The following is a 21,177-nucleotide window of genomic DNA, read 5'->3' on the forward strand; positions in this document are numbered from 1 at the left end:
ACTAGTCAGGCCACCCCCTTGATTGACTTATTTTTATTTAGTTTGTGCCATTTTTGTTCTCCTTTGCTATCAGCTCCAGTATACACCAGTATACACCTATCAACATTGTTTTCCAAATGGAAAAATAATCACAGATTTGGGTCCTCCCCTCCCTTAGATTTCACTCTCAGAAACCTCCAATGTTCTGGTCTGATTAATTTTAGGCCACTTGAACAAACCCCTCCTGCGTCTTCCTTTTGCTATTTTTTTTTTCTCTTTGGCTCTCTTATTTCCTAGATCCCACATCCTCTTCTTTACTCCCTTTTTTTGTTAGAGCACTTTTTTGTTGTTGTTGTTGTTACTGCCTACAAAAGGATGGATGAGAGGCAAATGTTTGAAAATATCTACATTCTTACCTCACACTTAATTTTTAACTTGAATGGATTTAGAATTAGATTATGAAAGTATTTTTTTCCTTTCAATCATGAAGGCATAAACTCCATTGTTTTCAAAAATCTATTAAGAGATCATGCAGGGCGCCTGGCTGACTCACTCCATAGAGCATGTAACTCTTGACCTTAGGGTCATGAGTTCAGCAAGGAGCCTGCTTAAAAAAAGAAATCTTTTTTTAACTTTTTTTTTTTTTTTTTTTTTTTTTTTTTAAATTTTTATTTATTTATGATAGTCACAGAGAGAGAAAGAGAGAGAGGCAGAGACATAGGCAGAGGGAGAAGCAGGCTCCATGCACCGGGAGCCTGATGTGGGATTCGATCCCGGGTCTCCAGGATCGCGCCCTGGGCCAAAGGCAGGCACCAAACCGCTGCGCCACCCAGGGATCCCCCTCTTTTTTTAACTTTTAAAAAAAAAATATTCTGTTTATTTATTCATGAGAGACACAGAGAGAGAAGTAGAGACGGAGAGGGAGAAGAGTAGGCTTCTCGCAGAGAGCCCGATGTGGGACTCGATTCTGGGACCCAGATCACGCTCTGAGCCAAAGGCAGATAGGTGCTTAACTGCTGAGCCACCCAGGCACCCCAAAAGAAAGAAATCTTATGTTATTCTTTTTTTTTTAATTATTTATTTATTTATTCATGAAAGACACAGAGAGATAGAGGCAGAGACACAGGCAGAGGGAGAAGCAGGCCCCTCACAGGGAGCCTGATGCGGTACTCACTCGCTGGACCGTGGGATCACGCCCTGAGCTGCAGGCAGACGCTCAACCCTGAGCCATCCAGGCATCCTGAAATCTTATGTTATTCTGATTCTGATTTTTTTAGTCTTCCTTTTTTTTATTCTGAAATTTCATACGAGCCTTAGTATGTATCTTTTTTCATTTATTGTGCTGGGCTCCTGAATCCTTCTTTTACTTTGGGAATTTGAGTGCCTTATCTCCAGGATTTTTTTTTTTTTTCAGATTTTATTTATTTATTAGAGCACAAGCAGGGCGAGGGGCAGAGGGAGAGAGAGAAGTAGACTCCCCACTGAGCAGGGAGCCTGACATGGGGCTTGATGCCAGGACTCTGAGATTGTGACCCAAGCTGAAGGCAGAGGCTTAATTGAGCCACCTAGGCACCCATGTGATGATCTTATTTATTTTGGGGTTTAGAGTTTCTTTTTTTGTGTGTGGGTTTTTTTTTTTTTTTTTTTTTTTTTTTTTTTTTGCCTTTGCTGAGGAATATGTAGTGACAGGGAAAAGAAATACAGGTTACAAAAACAGTATGACTTCATTTTTATTTTCATTTTTTAAAAAAGGTTTTATTTATTTATTCATGGGAGACATAGGCAGAGGGAGAAGCAGGCTCCATGCAGGGAGCCCGATGTGGGACTTGATCCCAGGACTCCGGGATCATGCCCTGGGCCAAAGGCAGGCGCTATACTGCTGAGCCACCCAGGGATCCCTATTTTCATTTTTTTACCAGAGGGAAAATATTTGCTCTCTTTGTGTGTATGTGTGGGGGTGGGGTGAGGGTGGGGGTGGGGTAGCAGTTTTATTGAAGTATAATTCATATACCATAAAATTCACTCATTTGAAATTACAGTTCAGTTGTTCTAAGTCTTTTCACTGAATTGTGCAACTCTCAACACAATCATTTTTAGAACATTTTCTTCACTCCTTAAGAAAACCTATACCTACCTGTTGGCAGTCACTCCCATTTTTTCCCAACCCCTACAGCCCCCCCCTTTTTTTTTAAGATTTATTTATTTATTTATGATAGGCAGAGAGAGAGAGAGAGAGAGAGAGAGAGAGGCAGGCAGAGACACAGGCAGAGGGAGAAGCAGGCTCCATGCTGGGAGCCCAATGTGAGACTCGATCCCAGGACTCCAGGATCGGGCCCTGGGCCAAAGGCAGGCACTAAACTGCTGAGCCACCCAGGGATCCCCCCCTACAGCCCTTAAGCAACTAACTGCTAATCTACTTTCTGTCTCTGTAGATTGGCCTACTCTGGACATTTCAGATAAATGGAGTCATATGATATGTGGTGTTTGTGACTGGCTTCGTTTATTTAGTATAATGTTTTTAAAGTTCATGTTGTAGCAGGTATGAGTACCTTATTTCTTTTTATGGCTGAATACTCTTCCATTGTTTTTTTTGTTTGTTTTTTAAAGATTTTATTTATTTATTCATGAGAGACACAGAGAGAGAGAGAGAGAGAGAGAGGCAGAGACACAGGCAGAGGGAGAAGCAGGCTCCAAGCAGGGAGCCCAACATGTGACTCGATCCAGGGTCTCCAGGATCATGACCTGGGCTGAAGGTGGCGTTAAACTGCTGGGCCACCCGGGGCTGCCCCAATACTCTTCCATTGTATGGACATATGTATTTTGTTTATCCCAGTCATCAGTTGATAGATTGTGCCCACCTTTTGGTTACTATGAATAATGTTGCATAAACATTCATGTGCAGATTTTATTTTTATTTTTTTAAAGATTTTATTTATTTGTTCATGAGAGGGCAGCCCCAGTGGCACAGCAGTTTAGCACCACCTGCAGCCCAGGGCATGATCCTGGAGACCCTGGATCGAGTCCCACGTCAGGCTCCCTGCATGGAGCCTGCTTCTCCTGCCTGTGTCTCTGCCTCTCTCTCTCTCTGTCTCTATGAATAAATAAATAAAATCTTTAAAAAAAAATTTTTTTTTTATTCATGAGAGACATATATAGAGAGAAGCAGAGACACAGGCAGAAGGAGAAGCAGGCTCCATGCAGGGAGCCCAATGTGGGACTCAATCCTGGGACTCTGGGATCACACCCTGAGCCAAAGGCAGACGCTCAAACGCTGAGCCACCCAGGTGTCCCTCATGTGCAGGTTTTAAACAAATTTTTGTTTTTTCTTTTTTTTTTTCTATATTAATATATAGGCGTTTGTGTAGAAATACGTTTTCATTTTTCTTGGTAATATACTGCAGAGTGGAATCGTGGAGTCACGTGATAACTATGTTTTTATAAACTGTTTCTCAAAAATGCTGCATCCTTTTAGATTCCCACCAGTAGTGTGTGAGATTTCTATTTTCTTACATTAGTTTTTTGATAATTTCTTCTCTGCTTTTGCTCTTTCATTCTTTTTTTTTTTTTTTTAAGATTTATTTACTTATTTGAGAGAGAGAGAGTGAGGGAGAGAATATCTAAGCAGACTCCCATTGAGCATGGAGCTTGAGGCAGAGCTTGATCTCCTGAGCCATGAAATCAAGACCTGAGCTGAATCCAAGAGTAGGATGCTTAACTGACTGAGCCACCCAGGCGCCCCATCTCTTTCTTCCGTAGTAACGGTTGTATATTGAATCTTCGGCATTAATTCTCAGGGATTTTTTTGTCTTTGCTCTCTTATTTTTCATTTCTTTAAAATTCTGAGTTCTACTTGATAGGAAGATTTCCCTTAGTTTATCTGTTAAACCTTTTTAAGTTTTTTTGTTTTGGGGGGGTTTGTTTGTGGGGTTTTTGGGAAAGATTTTATTTATTCACGAGAGACAGAGAGAGAGGCAGAGACAGAGGGAGAAGTAGGCTCCTCTCAGGGAGCTCCGTGCAGGACTCTATCCCCGTGCCAGGATCACGCTCTGAGCCGAAGGCAGATGCTCAACTGTTGAGCCACCCAGATGTCTGGGGGTTTTTTGACATAAAAATTTTAATTCCCATGAGGTTTTCTTATTGACTAATTGGTCTTTTTTTTTTTTTTTTTTTTAAGATTCTGTTTTATAAGTAATCTCTACACCCAAAATGGGTCTTGAACTCACAACCCCAAGATCAAGAGTTGCACGCTGTATTGACTGACCCAGCCAGGTGCCCCTAATTGATCTTTTTTATCCCCAAGCCACTTTGTTCTTATTTTATGATTGTAATATCTTCTCTTACCCTTCTCTCTGAGGAATTAGATTTTTTGACATTTTCTTCTTTTCCCTGTATTATCTTAGTGTCCTCTGTGTCCGTTTTTTTCTCCTTTGGTTTATTTTCTTTTTAGTGTTGGAGATTTTCTTCACATGTTTGGTATTCTTGACTATCTGTTTTTAATGACTAAGCCACTAAAAAACTGATTCTCTACATGTTGGTATCTGTAAGTCTTTTCTCTGGAGTCATTTAGCATCTCCAGAGAAAAGTCCTCTAGGCTCCTATCTGGAGGGTTTATCTCTAGCTTCTGATATTCTGGGAGCAAGACAAGAGAGAAAGGCTGTGTCTGTCCCCTACCTCTGCTGTGTCTGGTTGTTCTAATCCAGAGCCATGCCTATTCAGTTCTCTAGAGAATAAACCTGTGTTCTAGGTCAGATGTGTGTGGGGAGGAGTAACTTGTTTGTTTTTGGAGAATGGGGGCATGGGGTCCAGTCTGTATATAGACCTATAATTTCCCAGTTTTTAGTTCCATGCCTCAGCCCAATTTTCCTTGATAGATGACATTTCCAGATCCTGGATCTTTTAGGGATGTCAGGGGGCAAATCAGTTCAATTCTCACTGGGGTCCCCTCTATGGGCACTTATGTTGTACCTTCTGTGTGCTAAGTCAGATCCCAATTTTCCTGTTACCTCTTTGGCAAAAATTTACTTTGAAAGTTTATTGGGATCAGGTGCCTGGATGGCTCAGTGGTTGAGGTCTGCCTTTGGCTCAGGGTATGATCCCGGAGTCCCAGGATTGAGTCCCACATTGGGCTCCCTGCAGGGAGCCTGCTTCTCCCTCTGCCTATGTCTCTGCCTCTCTGTGTGTCTCTCATGAATAAATTTTTTTAAAAAGTTTATTGGGATCTCTTAAGTTTTTCTCTCCTGTTCTTATTATCTTTGTGGATTTATATGTCTTTTTTTTTCCTTTACTGTTATTTTAGTGCATTTAGGGAAAGAGAGGAGGTTATTTTTGAAATTGGTCTGCCATGTTTAATCATAAATCTCTCCGTCGGGGGTACTTGGATGACTAGGTCAGTATAGCATGTGACTCTTGGTCTTGGGGTGGTGAATTCAAGCCCCATGTTGGGCATAGAGCTAACTTAAAAAAAAAAAAAAAAAGCGAAAGGAAGGAAGGAATCTCTCCATTAGATGGCATCCATTTGATTTCATAGGAAGATGACAATGTGATAGTGGCCTAGCAAAATAAGGAATGTCTTCTGTGGTTTTAATTTTATTTTTGGTCAGTAGAGGAAGCCATGGGGATTGTATTAACTGATGAAAATTCCAGTTTTTTCACATAGATTTTTAGCTTCGCAATTCTGACTTTACTCTTCACATAGTCCAGGATAATTGATAATGAAGTAGAAAGAACCCAAGTTTTGGATATGGAACCTCGAAGTCAAATCGTGATTTCACTCTTTAACAGTTGCATGTCCATGAGTTAGCACCCTTCTGTAGAAGGAAGATAAAATCCATGCCCCATTTTTTCCCACAGGATTATTATAAGGACTTTAGAAACTAAGAGTGAGGAAGTATAATGATTCACTTTTGTTTTCCCACATAATTCTGAAGAAAACATGAGAGTGAGGGTGAGGGCTGGTTGAAGCCTCTAGGTAGAAAGTATGAGAGTCCTCAGAATGGTGTGAGTTGCAGTCTACCTGCTTAATGAGTTGATGTGTTTCTAGTGTTGTCCTCACTCCTCCTCATCCTCACCTTAGCCCAAATGCTGATTCCAGGCCTTCTAATAGAAAGCCTAACAAAATACGTGATTCAAGCAGACAGTTGTCTCAGCAACAGGAGCTTACTCTGCCAATGTCATGGTTACTCTCCCCCACTTTTGTCTTCCCCAGATGCTGCTGCAGATTGCTGATGATTTTATTGAGAGTGTGGTGACAGCAGCCTGCCAGCTTGCTCGGCATCGCAAGTCCAGCACCCTGGAGGTGAAAGATGTCCAGCTGCATCTAGGTATGGGGTCTTGTTTCTCCCTAAGGCATCCACACCCTTCCTCCTTCAGGACTACCAGGAAAGTGTAGTGAGAGGAACTTTCCTGTCAGGATTAGACTTTGGGGCTCTGGGGTAGATGTATTCATTCAGTAGTAGCATTACACAGAGAAGAGAAATCCATCGATGGTCTGGAGAATGAGCCTGTACGCATTGGGTTTGCCACTTTCTGTCTGTTATCACCTTGTCTTTCCTACTTACTTTCTCTTAGAGCCTCTTTCCTCATTTGTAAAGCAGAGATCATAATATCCTTATAGAGTGATAGTGAAAATTATGGGTTATGTTTTAGGTGACCAGCTTGGGGCCTGGCACAAAGTAAGAGTTTTGTAAATGTAGCTATTATGTCTCCACCATTTAAATAATGGTATTTCTTTCCTAGTTTTTAGCCTATTTATGCATTCCCCTTCCCCAAATTATAAGCATAATATACATATAATTAATTCAAGCTTGGGTTTTTCTGATAGATGCTTGTCTAACATTGATAACCATAACCACTTGGGAAATGAATAAGCTCCTCTCTGCATTGATTACAATGTGCTCAAAAGAAAGTGAACAATCTTGTGAGTACAAAGATAATCAGGTCAAAAAACAAAACAAAACAAAACCAAAGATAATCAGGTCAACTGAATGAGGCAGAAGATATTAAGAGATTCAGTATAGATCAGCTCATGAGTCATTACTGAAAGGCTTTCTTCCCAGTGTCAGGAAGATGTGGCTTGGGGAGGAGCTGGTAGTCTTGGTAGAATAACACATTTCTGGTTAGCATTGCTGCAGGCATTAGTAACAGATGACAGACATTCCAATTATCTATTATTAGGTAACAATCTTAAAACGGTAATAGTGGCTTAATACAGTAGCAATCGTTTATTCTGTTCATATGTCTGAGGGTTGACTGGCTTAGCTAGGCGGCTTTGCTGAGGGTCTCTCATATAATTAAAGACAAGTGGTAGCTGGGGCTGAGATTGTCTTGAAAGAAGATGTATTAGTCTCCTAGGGCTGCTGTAACAAAGTGCCACAAACTAGGTATCTTCAAACAACAAAATGTAGGGACGTCTGGGTGGCTCAGCCGTTGGACATCTGCCTTTGGCTTAGGGTGTGATTCTGTAGTCCTGGGATCCAGTCCCACGTCAGGCTTCCTGCATGGAGCCTGCTTCTCCCTCTGCCTGTGCCTCTTCCTCTCTTTCTGTGTGTCTTTCATGAATAATTAAATAACATCTTAAAAAAAAGTATTCTCTCACATTTCTAGAGGCCAAAAATCTAAAATCGAGTTATCAGCAGAACCATGATTTGTCCAATGCTTCTACAAAGAATCCTTCCTTTTCCTAGCTGCTGGAGGTGGCTAGCAGTCCTTGGCATTCTCTGTGTATAGCTGCATCACTCCATCTATGGCCTTCTCCCCTGTGTGTGTCCCTCTCACTGTCTCTTCTCCTCTTGTAGGATGCCAGCCATACTGGATTAAGGGCCCACCCTACACCCGTACAACTTTGTCTTAATTAATTGTATCTGCAATAACCTTATTTCCAGTATATTCTAAGGTACTGGGGGTTAGGACTTAAACATGTTTTTTTGAAGGACACAGTTCAACCCATAACAGTTTCATCATGTCCAAGTCTGATACCGGTGCTAGAAACTCTCAAAAATCTGGGACACCGGGGGCACCTGGGTGGTGCAGTATGTTAAGCATCTGATTCTTTGTTCCTGCTAAGGTTATGATCTCATGGTTGTGAGATCAAGCCCCAAGTCAGGCTCAATGAGGAGTCCACTTGGGATTCTCTCTCACTCATGCTCGCTCCTTTTCTCTTGCTCTCTCTCTCTCTCTAAAATAAGTAAACCCATAAAACAACAACAACAAACTTGGGACTCCAAAGGTCTCCCTCTCTTTGTAGTCTCTTGACTGTGCAGTCTGAGGAGACCTGGACTTCTTACCTAGTAGCCAAAGGCTCCCAAGATGAATGTCCCATAACCACCTGACAGAAATTACACAGCCTTTACTAACCCAGTATCTGAAGTCACACAGCATCATTCCTACTGAATTCCATTCTTTTTTTACCCCTAAAGATAGATAGATTGATTGATTGGTTGATTGGGAGGGGGCACAGAACCAGGGGGAGGGGCAGAGGAAGAAGGAGAGAAGCAGACTCTCCAGTGATTCAGGGCTCGATCTCACAACCCTGAGATCAGGTGACCCCTGAATTCTGTTCTTTGAGGCTATCAAAAAGATTTGTCCAGATTCAAGGGGAGGGAACACAAGCTCCACTTCATGATGGGAGGCACGTAAAGGAATTTGCAGGCAGACATGTTTTAAAACCATCACAATGCAAATTGACAGAGACAGAAAGTAGAATGGTGGCAACAACGGGTTGCAGGAGGGGAAATGGGGGCTTATTTAATGTGTACAGAGTTTCAGTTTAAGATGATGAAAGCACTTTGGAGGTGGATAGTGGTAGTAATGGTTGCACAACAATGTGAATATGCAGAATGCCACTAAACTGTATACTTGAAAATGGTTAAAATGGTAAATTTTATGTATATTTTGCCATAAAAATCCCACATACAACAGATTATATTACTTTGAGAGTTTAGCATTCCTATTTTTAAAATTTTTTGTATTTTAATTATTGAAAATAAAATTGGAATGTTGTTTGTTCTTTAAGGATGAGAAGTACTTACCACAGTGACAAGAATACTCACAAATCTGCATGGCCAGAGGAGCTTCTGTAGCAGGCCTAATAGAGACTGAATCATAATCAGAAGATTGCTTAGTGGGGCATGGGATTGTAATGTGGGGAATTAGGGAACCACCTAGATCTGCTGAACACCCCCCCCCCCCCAACAAAGATAGGCTTGCCGGTGGGGCTGTAAATTCTGGACACCACCTCTCTCGTAACAGACTGGGATGGGTACAACCGGGTTTGCTTCTAACCGGATTTCCTATGCTTGTGTAACTAACTAATATTCCCTTCTGATGTACAGTCTTAAGAAGTTTAGAAGTTCAATGACATAATGTACATAGAATGCTTTGTATAATGCTGCTATATGCCACACATTTTACTATACCTTTTAATCACTAAATGATTGTTATTGCTATTACATTAATATTACATAAAATATAAATGCATACATATTTAAATATTTTGCCACACACACATAATGTGTGTACATTCTTGCCTGGTAGCTACTTTTTTATTTTTTTAAGATTTAAATGTTTTTGATTTATCTTTTTTTTTTTAAAGATTTATATATATATATTTAAATTTTTTTAAAGATTTTATTTATTCATGAGAGAGACAGAGAGAAAGAGAGGCAGAGACACAGGCAGAGGGAGGAGCAGGCTCCATGCAGGAAACCCAATGTGGGACTCAATCCCAGGACTCCAGGATCACACGCTGGGCCAAAGGCAGGCACTAAACCGCTGAGCCACCCAGGGATCCCCTTATTTTAATTTTTTAAAAAATATTTTATTTATTTTGGAGAGAGAATGAATGGGGAGAGGAAGAAGGAAAGAGAATCTCAAGCAGACTTGCACTGAGTGAGGAGCTGGATGCAGACTTGATTCCACAACCCTGAGATCATGACCTGAGCTGAAACCAGGAATTGGATGCCTAACCACCTGAGCTACCCAGGCACCTGGATTTATTTATGGGAGAAAAAGTCTTAAGCACTGAGTGTAGAACCCAAAGTGGGGCTCAGTCCCACGACCTCAAGATCATGACCTGAGCTAAAACCAAGAGTCAGTCACTCAACCGACTGTGACATTCAGGTTCCCCTAAGATTTTATATATTTTTTTAATTATTATTATTATTTTTTATGATAGTCACACAGAGAGAGAGAGAGAGGCAGAGACACAGGCAGAGGGAGAAGCAGGCTCCATGCACCGGGAGCCCCATGTGGGATTCAATCCTGGGTCTCCAAGATCGCACCCTGGGCCAAAGGCAGGCGCCAAACCACTGCGCCACCCAGGGATCCCCAAGATTTTATATTTTTATGGAATCTCTATACCCAATGTGGAGCTCAGACTCACAACCCTGAGATGGAGTCACATGCTCCACCAACTTAGCCAGCCAGGCACCCTTCTACTCTCTTCCTTTAAAGAGACTTTGCAGATCCATATCCTGACCCACTGAGTGTTGATTGTAATTTAATTCTCAAAGAATATCTCAGTGTCACTGTCTTTTTTTTTTCTTTATTAGAGAGAGAGTGCACACACAAGCAGGGGAAGTGGCAGAGGGAAAGGGAGAAGCGTGCTCCCTGTCTAGCAGGGAACCCAATTGGGAGGTCAACCCTGTGATCATGACCTGAGTTGAAGGCAGACGATTAACTGACTGAACCACCCAGGCACCCCTTTCAGTGTCACTTTCAAGTACTGACAACAGATGATATTAGCAGAAAGCTTCAGACATTTTTATTTTCAAGAAATATTTGAGGAGAGCTGTATGTAAAATTATTCTAGAACCAAACATGAATCACTCATTCACCCAATAGTTACTGTACATTAGACACAAAGTATTACCGTAAAACCACTAATATTCAATTCGATTTAAGTAAGTGCTGTGCCTGGGGCAAAACAGATTTGCAAAGCAAATTTTTCAGTGCTTTTGGGGAGTATGATAAAGTAGACTTAATCCCTAAATAATCTTGCATAAGTCTAATTTTTATATTGGGTATACTTAAAGTGCAGCACACTTAGTAGCTATGCCAATTACTGACATAGTCAAGTAAATAAAAATCTCTGCCCTCTTGGGACTTCTGGTGGCACTCTGACAAGGATGATCATATCCAGTGGCACCAGGACACAGGGCTGTGGCATGGACATACCTATGTCTATATCCATATCTCCGTGAATATATCCCAGGCTCTGAGATTGCCTTATGCCCTTGAATGCCCTCAACCCTCCTGTGAGGCTGTTATTACAGTTGTTACTACCATGTAAAAGATAAAGAAACTGAGAAACTGAGACCTGGCACCATCCAGCTCCACAGTGAAACAGCAAAGTTGGGACTCAGCTCTTAAATCCCGAATGCTAGGAATGCCTTTCTGCTCCTCATCTTCCTTTGGGTTTGAGAGAATTGACTTTGAACATAGGAGTAAGGCAACTGAAGGGGAGTCTGGCTGATTCAGGTAGAGTATGTGACTCTTGATCTTGGTGTCATGAGTTCAAGCCCCACGTTGGGCGTGGAGCCTACTTTAAAAAAAAAAAAAAAAAAAGAGGAACAAAGGACTTTCCTCTTTTGTGGAGCTGCATGGAAACCATAGGGCCCAGCGCTTAGAGCCTAGACTATTCCTTTGACTTTGCAAGAAGGTCGAATGATGTCATTTAAAACCTTGGAGGCACCACATGTGATTCACCCATTTGTATTCCACAGAACCCGTCTGCAGGGCTACTGTTAATTACTGTAGTTGGTCACTCATATTAGTCCTCCCTGACCCTTGTCTGAGGGTCACACTGCACCTGGATACTGTCTTCCCTGGTCTCTCATCTCTGTGCTGGCCTCTTCCTTGCAGAACGCCAGTGGAACATGTGGATCCCAGGATTTGGCTCTGAAGAAATCCGACCCTACAAAAAGGCTTGCACCACAGAGGCCCACAAACAGGTGAGGAGTTGTCAGAACCGCAGGGCAGCCCCAGCTGATCCCTTGAGCTGTGTCTCTGAGAGAGTGCACATAGCTCCTGTCCCTGCAGTTGTCATATCCTCCACACAGTAAGCTCCGCTCCCTGGACCAAAGATCAGAGAGGGCAAGAGGCAGTAGGACTCCATGGGAAGAGCAGTCAGTTATTTCTCTGGTACTCTGCTGTTCCTACATGAGGTCTCACTCAGGTTTTTTTCTCAACCCTGATGGATGTCACTTAAAGCTGTTGATTGTAGGTTCTTCTAATATGGCCAGAACTTGCCCCTTCTACATCTTGTCCCTAATGAAATCTTCCTGCATTATGGCTGATTTGAATGTTGTAAGTGGCCCTCTGACAATAGGGCAGTTTAAAGGAAGGAGAGCTATGCCGTCCTTGTGCTGGAGGGTAGCAGCTAAACTGCTGTGCCAGGCATTTTAGCCTCTGTCCCTCTGACTACAGACCTAACGGGTCAGTAAGAGAACCTAACTCCACTTCTGCTGTGGAACAGGTTGCCCCTGCCATTGGTCAGTCTGATGGCAAAGATGACTTCCTTTTGATAAAGTCTTATTTTAACTGGCTGCTCTGATTTGAAAAATGAGCTATTTTTCCAAGTGTGATGGGCACATTTGGGTGGTTCTGGCTGAGTGTCTCTTGCTTGTCCATAGCCTGGGATCTCTGGAGTGTGTATGTTTACAAACCTCACAGAGGAAGCCCTACAGGAAAGCCACCAATAGCCTGAATCAAAGGGGACCACAGTATTCTTCAGAAGGGAGTCCCTCCAGACAACGGATGGCTCTGTTTTCCAATTATCCACTTTGCAGCTCTATCTATGTATCTATTTATCTATCTCTCTATCTCTGTCTCAGCAAGTATCATAATATTAGGACAAGCTCTTGGTCAAAAGAGTATAAGCAGAACAGTCAAAAGAGTATAGCAGAGCAAATTAGTAATTTGGCCAGTAGCTGGTATTAGTAAAATTTGAAACCCATGACCTGAATATTTTCCTGATGGGTCGTGGTGGAAATTGTCAGTGTACATTTCCTTCATTGTAGGTCACCAAGTGTGAAATATCAGCTCTCTTTATGTGTGGCAGCAGGTTTGAAACAGACCCCTTCCCTGTTTTCTTCATCCTCAGAGAGATTAGGGTGGGGGAGCCTAGAAAACATGTTTTGATGGCCTGTCCCTAAGTCCCCAAAAGGCAAGAATTGTCATCTTCTGTTTTTAACTTTTTTGCTATCCTGCTAACCTATGGCACAATTTGGGTCTTTTGGTCAACAAAATGGATCTCCTGGCCTGTCTAAACATCCCTTGGGGCCCTGAAGACTGTTCTCAGGCTCAGAGGAGCCTGCCGGGCTTCTCTGTGCATGTGGGTTCCTGAGAGCTCCAGTCTGTGGTATAGACCGCACCCTACATGGGTGACTAGGTGCAAGTTCCTGACTCTAAGCTATATAATTGGTTATTTTGCTCTCCTTTCAGAGAATGGCATTGATCCGGAAAACAACCAAGAAATAACACACGGAAAGGTCAGGGGATGGACAACAGTGTATTTGGAGATACTTGAGCTGAGACCTCAGCCATCTCATCCTTGGATTTTTTTTTTAATGCTTTACAGAGAAGCATATATTTTTTATTAACAGTGCAGCAATATCTATAATGACTGAGAGGATCTGCCAAAAGAATAAAGCCTCCTACCCCAACTTCCAGTCCCTTTTCCCTGACGTCTCAAAGAAGAGCAATGTATCTTCCAGAGAAGATTTTATTTGTGGTTTATTATATAAGTGATTGAATATTGGACGAAGCATTATGGTCTTGTTTGGTGAGACAGTATTAGCAGGATTTGTAGAGGTTTGTGTTTCCTTCTCCCTTCCCCTTTTCCCTGTACTTTGTAATGTCAGTGTTTATATGAATATGACTTTCATTTGCTTTTCCAGAATAAAGAAGTTATTAATCGAAAGACAGGGTACATGGCTTCCAGCCTTTGAAAGGCCAGAGGGAGTTGAGGACAAGCAAGGCTGGATGTAGCTCTGTCAGCAGGTGGCAGCACCATTACTCATTTCTGTGAGGCCGAAAACCCAGGAATTTTTCTATTTTACTCCAAAGAAGGCCACACCATCAGTAGGAGTTTGAGTCTGGTCTCTCTGCCATAAGAATGGGGCAGAGTGACCTGTCCTCGTGAACGCCAAGCTGAAGAGGCATCCTGGTTTTGGCAAAGCCTTTTCTGACCCTCTCTTCTGGATCTCCTGGCATTCATCGTTGGTCCTAAGAAAGGACGGCAGTGACCTGGGGAAGAGCCAAGCCAGTCTGCGCAGGTGCATTGTCTGTTCTAGTTGCTGATACCCCTGATCTTGGTATTTTCACCATCCTGCAGAGGAAGCCAGGCCCCTAAGGCCTCCTGACCTTCTGTAACACCCGGCATCATCCTGTCCTGAGCCCAGCATAGCCCTTGTGAATTGTCAGGGTTCCTTGGGCTTCAGAGGGCATGGCTGTTTTATCCAGGGGTTACCAGCACGGGCACATCCTCCTTGCCCTGCTTTTCACTCCCTCCCACTCAGAATTTGACCCCAGAACCCCTCTCTTCAAGCCCGGTAGATCTCTTGAGGCTGTGCTGATGGTCCTGTTGCTCTTGGTCACGGTCTCAACATAGCATGCAGAGAGGCAGCCAGCTTCTCCCCTTCCTCCAGCATCACCTGTTGCCCAGGCACCAGGTCTCTTTTGTGGCCTCCAACCGGGAAGTGGATGTTGAAGGGTTTCACTTTTTCCTGAACCTCCCAGTGCCACTGAGTGACTCTCTCAAAGGATGTTCTGTTGGTGATCTCAAACAGCAAAAGGCCTCCTGCTGTGTTCCCAGATCAGGAGCAAGTCACTGATCTTGACAGCCAAGAAGGAATCAAGAGTTAGTTTTGAATCCTCCATTGAGGACAGAAAGGGACAAAGGAATTGGGGCAATTTAATGAAGAGAGCTGGGGTAGAGCCCAAAGTTCTCAATTCTTGATCAGCTGTGTGACAGGTAAGTGACTTCATCTATCATGAGTTGTCCTACTTGTATGTAGAGAGGCTTATGCATTCAGCAAATATTTATAAGCTGGGCCTGGGCTTGGGCCTGTGCTGGGCAATGGGCTACACTGATGAATAAAAGCACAGGGAGCAGTCCTGCGATAGGGTGAGTGTAAAACTGGACTTGCCTGGGGCGCTTGGGGGGCTCAGTCAATTAAGCATCTGATTTGATTTTTGGCTCAGCTTGTGATCTCAGGCTCCTGGGATAGACCCTGCATGGGGCTTGGGCTCAGCATGAAGTCCGCTTGAGATTTTTCTTTTCCTCTGTCCTGTGTGCTTTCTCTTTCTCTCTCTGGAATAAATAGATACATCTTAAAAACAAAAACAAAGCAAAAAACCTGCCTCTGTGTGCCAGGGTGGCTCGTCATTTAGGTGTCTGCCTTCATCTCAGGTCATGATCTCGAAGTTCCAGGATCAACCTCTGAATCAGGCTCCCTGCTCAGCGGGGAGTCAGCTTCTCCCTCTGTGCCTCCCTCCGTTCCTGCACTCTCTCTGTCTCTCTTGCTCACTCGCTCTCAAATAAATAAAATCTTTAAAAGCAAAAACAAAAGAACCTACCTCTGTGCCTAGGGCTACAAAGGAGAGGTCGACAGGGTGAGAGAGGGAGTCTGACCAGCTGAGTTGAGTGACTCAGGTGAAGGCGTGGAGATCTCTGAGGGAGAGAGACCTGCCTGGAAGCCATCTCAAGCAGTGCTGTGAGGTGGATCAGGTCATGCAGGGCCTTGCAGGCCCCAGCAAGAGTGGGCTTTACCCAGAAGGTAGCGGGAGCAACTGCAGGCCCTTAATCAGATTTGTGTGTGGAGAAAAGGTCACTCTGGCCAGGCAGTGGAGAACGAATAGCTGGGAGGGGAAGAAGACAAGTGTGGAAGCGACAGATCCTTTAGAAGGCTGCTGCCTGATAGAGGTGGTGGTAGTGAAGTGGAGGGCAGGGGAAATCTGAAAGATGGTTGTGTGGTTCATGATCTTTGGTGGCTGTGTGTAGGGATACAGGACAGGGCATCACCATGTGATCTGTAAGGCCTCCTCTGACTTGGTGTGACCATCCCTGCTGCAGCTCAGCCCCACCCTGGGCACGAGGCTAAGTAACCACACCCACTTGACTGAGTCCCAGAGCCCAGCATGATGTGGAAGATAGGGCATTAGGGCCAATGGACTCCTGTGCTCCAGTGTCCTTGCAGAGGGTCCTTGCAGAATGCCTCCAGGTGCCATGTGCTCTGCTAAACACCTTCCATGGATAATCACATTGTGTTTTTCCCACAAGTCTGAAATAAGAATGTGCTTGGTATATGTCACTCACTTTAATTGTAGTATCATGTAATCCCAGGTTTCTGGGTGGAGGGTGGGGGCAAGACTTAAGGAGTTTAAGGAACTTACTCAGGTCACACAGCTTGCTTCAGTGCCAAGGCTTTAGCCAAGTCCATCTGACTCCGGAGCCTGCACTCTTAACTCTGCCTTAACTCCCCCTTAGTCCTATGGAGACAAAATGGGGGTGACCGAGAACAGCATATGCAAAGAACCAGAGGCGTAAAGGTCAGTGCATCAAGATGGCTCAAGCACAAGGTCTAACACTGGGAGAGGACGGCCAGAGATGAACAGGAAGTAAGCTCAAGAGGCGAGCAGCTTGCAGGTATAGTGGCAAGGTCCAGCACCCGGGCTTCAGAGGCTTGCATGTGCATGTGTGTGTGTGTGTGTGTGGTGTGTGTGCAGTGTGTCTGTCCGTCTTGCAGGGGTGGGTGTAGTGTAGGCAGCCCAGCAGACTGGCTTTGGGCTTCCCATCCCTCTTCTGCCTGAGTAATACCTTTTATTTTTTTTTTAAGATTTTATTTATTTATTCATGAGAGACACAGACATAGGCAGAGGGAGAAGCAGGCTCCCTGTGGAGAGTCTGACGAGGGACTCGATCCCAGGACTCTGAGGTCACGACCTGAGCCAAAGGTCAGGTCAGTGAGCCACCCAGGTCACAACCTGAGCCAAAGGCTCAACCAGTGAGCCACCCAGGCATCCCTTTTTTTTTTTTTTTTTCTTTTTTAAAGATTTATTTATTTCTTTATTTGAGAGAGAGGAGAGAGTGAGGGCAGGGAGCAGAAGGAGAGAGAGGAAACTCAGTATAGAGCCCAGTGCGGGATTTGATCTCTGAGATCATGACCTGAGCCGAAATCAAGAGTCAGACACTCAACTGACTGAGCCACCCAGGTGACCCTGAGCAATACCTTTCATAATTGTTGGACATTTTAGGCCGAATAGAAAGACTCCCATCTGATAAAAGGATTCTGATGCTAAAAACAGGCATATAAACAGGTTGAAAACCATGCAGGTGCTAGGGACCGGTGGGGTTTTTGGTGGAGGACTAATGTCATTGTGTTGACATGTTAAAAGCCTTGCTCTGGCTGCCAGTGTAGAGAATGGAGTAGGAAGCAGGTGGGAGAGGGACCAGCCAGGAAGTTGCTGGAGTTATTTTGGGCTAGGAGTAAAAGAATATGGCGTGCGAGGTTTTCCTGAGAAAGTATTAACCAAAAGATAGAGGTAGAGGCTGGTTGCAACAACACAGGTGAGTTTTGAGGATACAGAAGTTGCCATTGGGACCAGAAAGCCATCCTGGAAAGTCCCCTGTACCTGCATGAGGTGAAGCGGGAAGGAGGCAGCTGAACTGGACCGAAGCCTTACAATTGCCTGTAGTTAGGAAAGAAATTAGGCCCTGGTGTCACCCACTGCAGCCCCGCATTTTATAGGTAAAAACATGAAGGTCTGGAGAGGTCATTATGACCTGTCTGAGGTCCCTGAGCAGGCCCCAACCCAGACCTATGCTCTTGGTCCGTTGTCCATCCTTCTCATGGGAGCCCTGGCCTTGAAACGCTACTGTCTAGTGGAGCAAAATAAGAGATAACAGAGCCTGAAATCTCCAGTTGTCCTGAAGACTCAGAGAAGGTATTGATACATTTGGTTAGGCCAAGCCTTGAAGGATGAACCAGAGTTTTGACAGAGATGGAGGAAGGACATTCTAGTGCAGGGTCTGACACGAGAAAGACCCAAAGGGAGTTTATTAGCAGAAGGAACTTAACATTATTGTGCACTTCACATACGTTGTCCTATTTAGTCCTCCAATAAAGCTTCAAGGTTGGAATTGTTCTTGTTTTACCATGAAGACCAAGGCTCAGAGGTAGAGGACAGAGGCTGGGTTCCCACCCAGACATCTTTAGTTCCAGCCTATGTGTGGAGGGTAGAATGTGTCTTCACTCTCCACCCACTAGGTTTCAGTGGCTCCCAGTATGGGTAGGGTCTTTGGAAAGGGTCCCATGGGTGGCCGACTGTCTCTTCAAAAGGGCAAAAGGCATGGACCCAGGCCTGAGAGCCTGACCTTGTCCAAGTCGCTGTGGCTGGAGGGTTTAGTCAGGGTGCGGCTTTGGAGACTGAGTTTTGCTTGCTCAGACTACTAGGGATAAACCCAAAGGGAATGATTCTGGAACTTCATCCTTAGTATGGAAGCAGAGCCCAGTTCACATCTCCAGAGGGGGGGTCACGATCTTCAAGAACTTCGTTAGAGCATGGAGCCCTTGTTATTTCCCCACAGTGTTTTTACTCTGTTCCTTTACAGTGATCAATAAAACCCTGAGGGGAAGAAGAGGACTTCCATTTTGTGGATTCCTAATGTGTGACCAGCACTACCTTTCATTTCTCACCTAAACCTTTCTAAAAGCCTGTGAGTTAGGTATTACCAGACTCATTTTCCAGAGAAGTCCACTGAGGCTTGCAGAGATGAAGTGAGTTCCCGGGTCCCACAGTTACACATAGTGGAGCTGGGAGTTAGACCAGGCTTGACTGCAAAGCCCACCCTAGTTCAGGCAGCTGGGATGCTGTGGTTAAGAAGTGATACTTATCTGAGGCCAATCCCGTCACCCAGGTAGAAGGGAGAGGGCTGGGGGCCATCCAGTGGAAGGGAACCGCGCAAAGCCCGGGGCTGCAGGTGGTTGGGAATTTGTCAGGGCAAAGTGGAGGGTTGAGGTGGTGTGGGGAGGCAGCACCCACCAGCTCTGGGAGGGCCAGGACTATGGGGAGAGGATTTGAGTTATACTCTGCGGTGATACGGAGCCAGGGAAGGAAACTGGGAAGGGGAGCACCCATGTCAAATGTACTTTAAAAACTTCCCTCTGGGGCACTGCGGGTGCTGAATCAACAGGGGCTACCCTACAGGCCTCGAGGGAGGTGGCCCAGCCTACACCAGAGACTGCAGGGCCTGACCTGTGACAGCAGTGGCACCCAGCATGGAGGCTGCTTCTGAGCTGCACTGGGAGGAGAGTCAGGGCTGCCAGGTGGGTCTGCCCCGCCACTGCTCTTCTCTGCTCTTCCTCTAGCCACTGGGCTGGGCAGGGCTGCTTCCTTCTGCTACCAGAATTCTACCCATCGAAGACACTTGCAGTCTCCAGAGGTTTTGCGACACTGAGAGGGGTTTGTGAGGTTGGGACCAGGGCCCTGAGACACAAGTTATGACCTTCTGGGCCTGGCCCGAGGCAGTGGACAAGGCTGTTGGAACACTCAGTTGGCCTGGTTTTAGCAGCTGAGCCACATCAGTTTGCCATCATGGACTTTAAGGTCCCTGTCTATGAAATGGACGGCTCAGCCCCACCTCACAGGGGTTAATAAGCCATAGAAAGAGCCCACAGTGCATGAGCTCGTGTGTGTAGTAGGAATTCACATAATGCCTCATTTAATCCTCACAACACCCCTGTGAGATCGAAACTACTGTTCTCCCCATTTAACAGATGGAAAACTGAGGCTGAGGAGCCTTAGAGATGTGACTGCAGCCTGCTGAACAGTCTTCCAGGGGAGGCATCTGGGGACAGTGGGCAACATCTTCTTGGAGAGGGACCCAGCCTTGGGTGGGCCTGGGCTTCAGGCTTGTCCTCTGGTGGCCAGATAGGATTTGGACAGGGGAAAAGTCAGTTTTTTCTTCCTCTCTTTAGGGATTTGGGTCGGTTCTGAACACCTGACAGCAAACTCCTCACCTCCATCCTCAGGACCAGCTGCTCATCTCCCAAACAAGCTCTGGTTTACACTGTACTCCTATCAGGGAAGCTCAGAGATGAGAAACCACAGACCAAGCTGAAGGTCACTCCCTGCTTGTTCATTTAAAGTAGCTCAGATCTCCAGTAAATTACTAGAAAGAGCCCAGCTCTTTACCTGTCCCTTGCCTTGGGACTTCTCCCTCTGCTTACTGGCTTCAGTTAACCTCACTGGGCCTTAGTCTGCACATCAGTAAAATGGAATAGTAGTACCTACCTCACATGGACATAAGTCCTCAATGTTGGCCACTGCTCCTCATGCCCAGACCTGCCTCTTAGCTTGGCCCCTCTCTTCCCTCCCCCAGCTCTCAGCTCAGGGAGGCCCTCCTGTCCCATCTCTCACACCTGTCTCCAAGATCTGTGGGCCTCTGGCACTTTTACAACTGGAATTTAGTTCACTTATTTACTCATTTTTTTTCTCTCTCCCACTAGAATGTCAACCCCAGGGGAGCTTTTCTTTTCTTTTTTTCTTTTTTCTTATATATATATTTTTTAAAGATTTATTTATTTATTCAGAGAGAGAGAGAGAGAGACAGAGACACAGGCAGAGGGAGAAGCAGGCTCCATGCAGGAAGCCCGACGAGGGACTCAATGCCGGGACTCCAGGATCACACCCTGGGCTGAAGGCAGGTGCCAAACCACTGAGCCACCCAGGGATCCCCCAGGAGAGCTTTTCTGTCATGTTCGCTGCTGCATCCTCAGAGCTCAGAACAGAGTAGATGCTTATTAAAACAAAACAAAACAAAACACAAACAAGTCATACCCCTCTCCCTCTCCAAGTGGTGAAATGAGGGTAACTGCCAACCTTGCAAGACTATCTTAAGGATGAGTGATGTTTTAAAAGAGGAGGCGGTGCATGGGGAGACCCACCCTGGCTCAGCCCCTTGGAGAGGAAGCTAAGAAACCCACCCTGACTGGAAATCTCCCAAGAACCCTTGAAGAAGGGATAATCAGTCATATGATACTGAGGAGGAATCTGGGACCGATTAGCTCCCCAGGTCACAAAGTGAGTGACTGTGTTTGTGGTCTTTATTGTGCCCACTGGCACAATGGCCCCTCCTCTACACTTGCTCATATTACCAACATAAACCCCATCTCCAGGAAGCCTTCCCTGATTGCCCTA

At 44.9% G+C, this 21,177-nt stretch overlaps 1 protein-coding gene across 2 annotated transcripts in view; it reads left to right on the plus strand.

Moving 5' to 3' along the window:
- TAF12 (TATA-box binding protein associated factor 12) overlaps positions 1-13,897 on the plus strand; it is a 33,136-nt gene extending 19,239 nt beyond the window's left edge. For both annotated transcript variants that reach the window (XM_025447502.3, XM_025447501.3), the window contains 3 exons: positions 6,185-6,299; positions 11,839-11,927; positions 13,420-13,897. In XM_025447502.3, the coding sequence (XP_025303287.1) occupies positions 6,185-6,299; positions 11,839-11,927; positions 13,420-13,455 (240 nt within the window). In that variant the 3' untranslated portion in view covers positions 13,456-13,897. The remainder of the gene's footprint in view (positions 1-6,184; positions 6,300-11,838; positions 11,928-13,419) is intronic.
- The last annotated feature ends 7,280 nt before the right edge of the window (positions 13,898-21,177 follow it).

The sequence above is a fragment of the Canis lupus genome, chromosome 2 (assembly GCF_003254725.2).
Source record: "Canis lupus dingo isolate Sandy chromosome 2, ASM325472v2, whole genome shotgun sequence".
NCBI classification, from domain to species: Eukaryota; Metazoa; Chordata; class Mammalia; order Carnivora; family Canidae; genus Canis; species Canis lupus.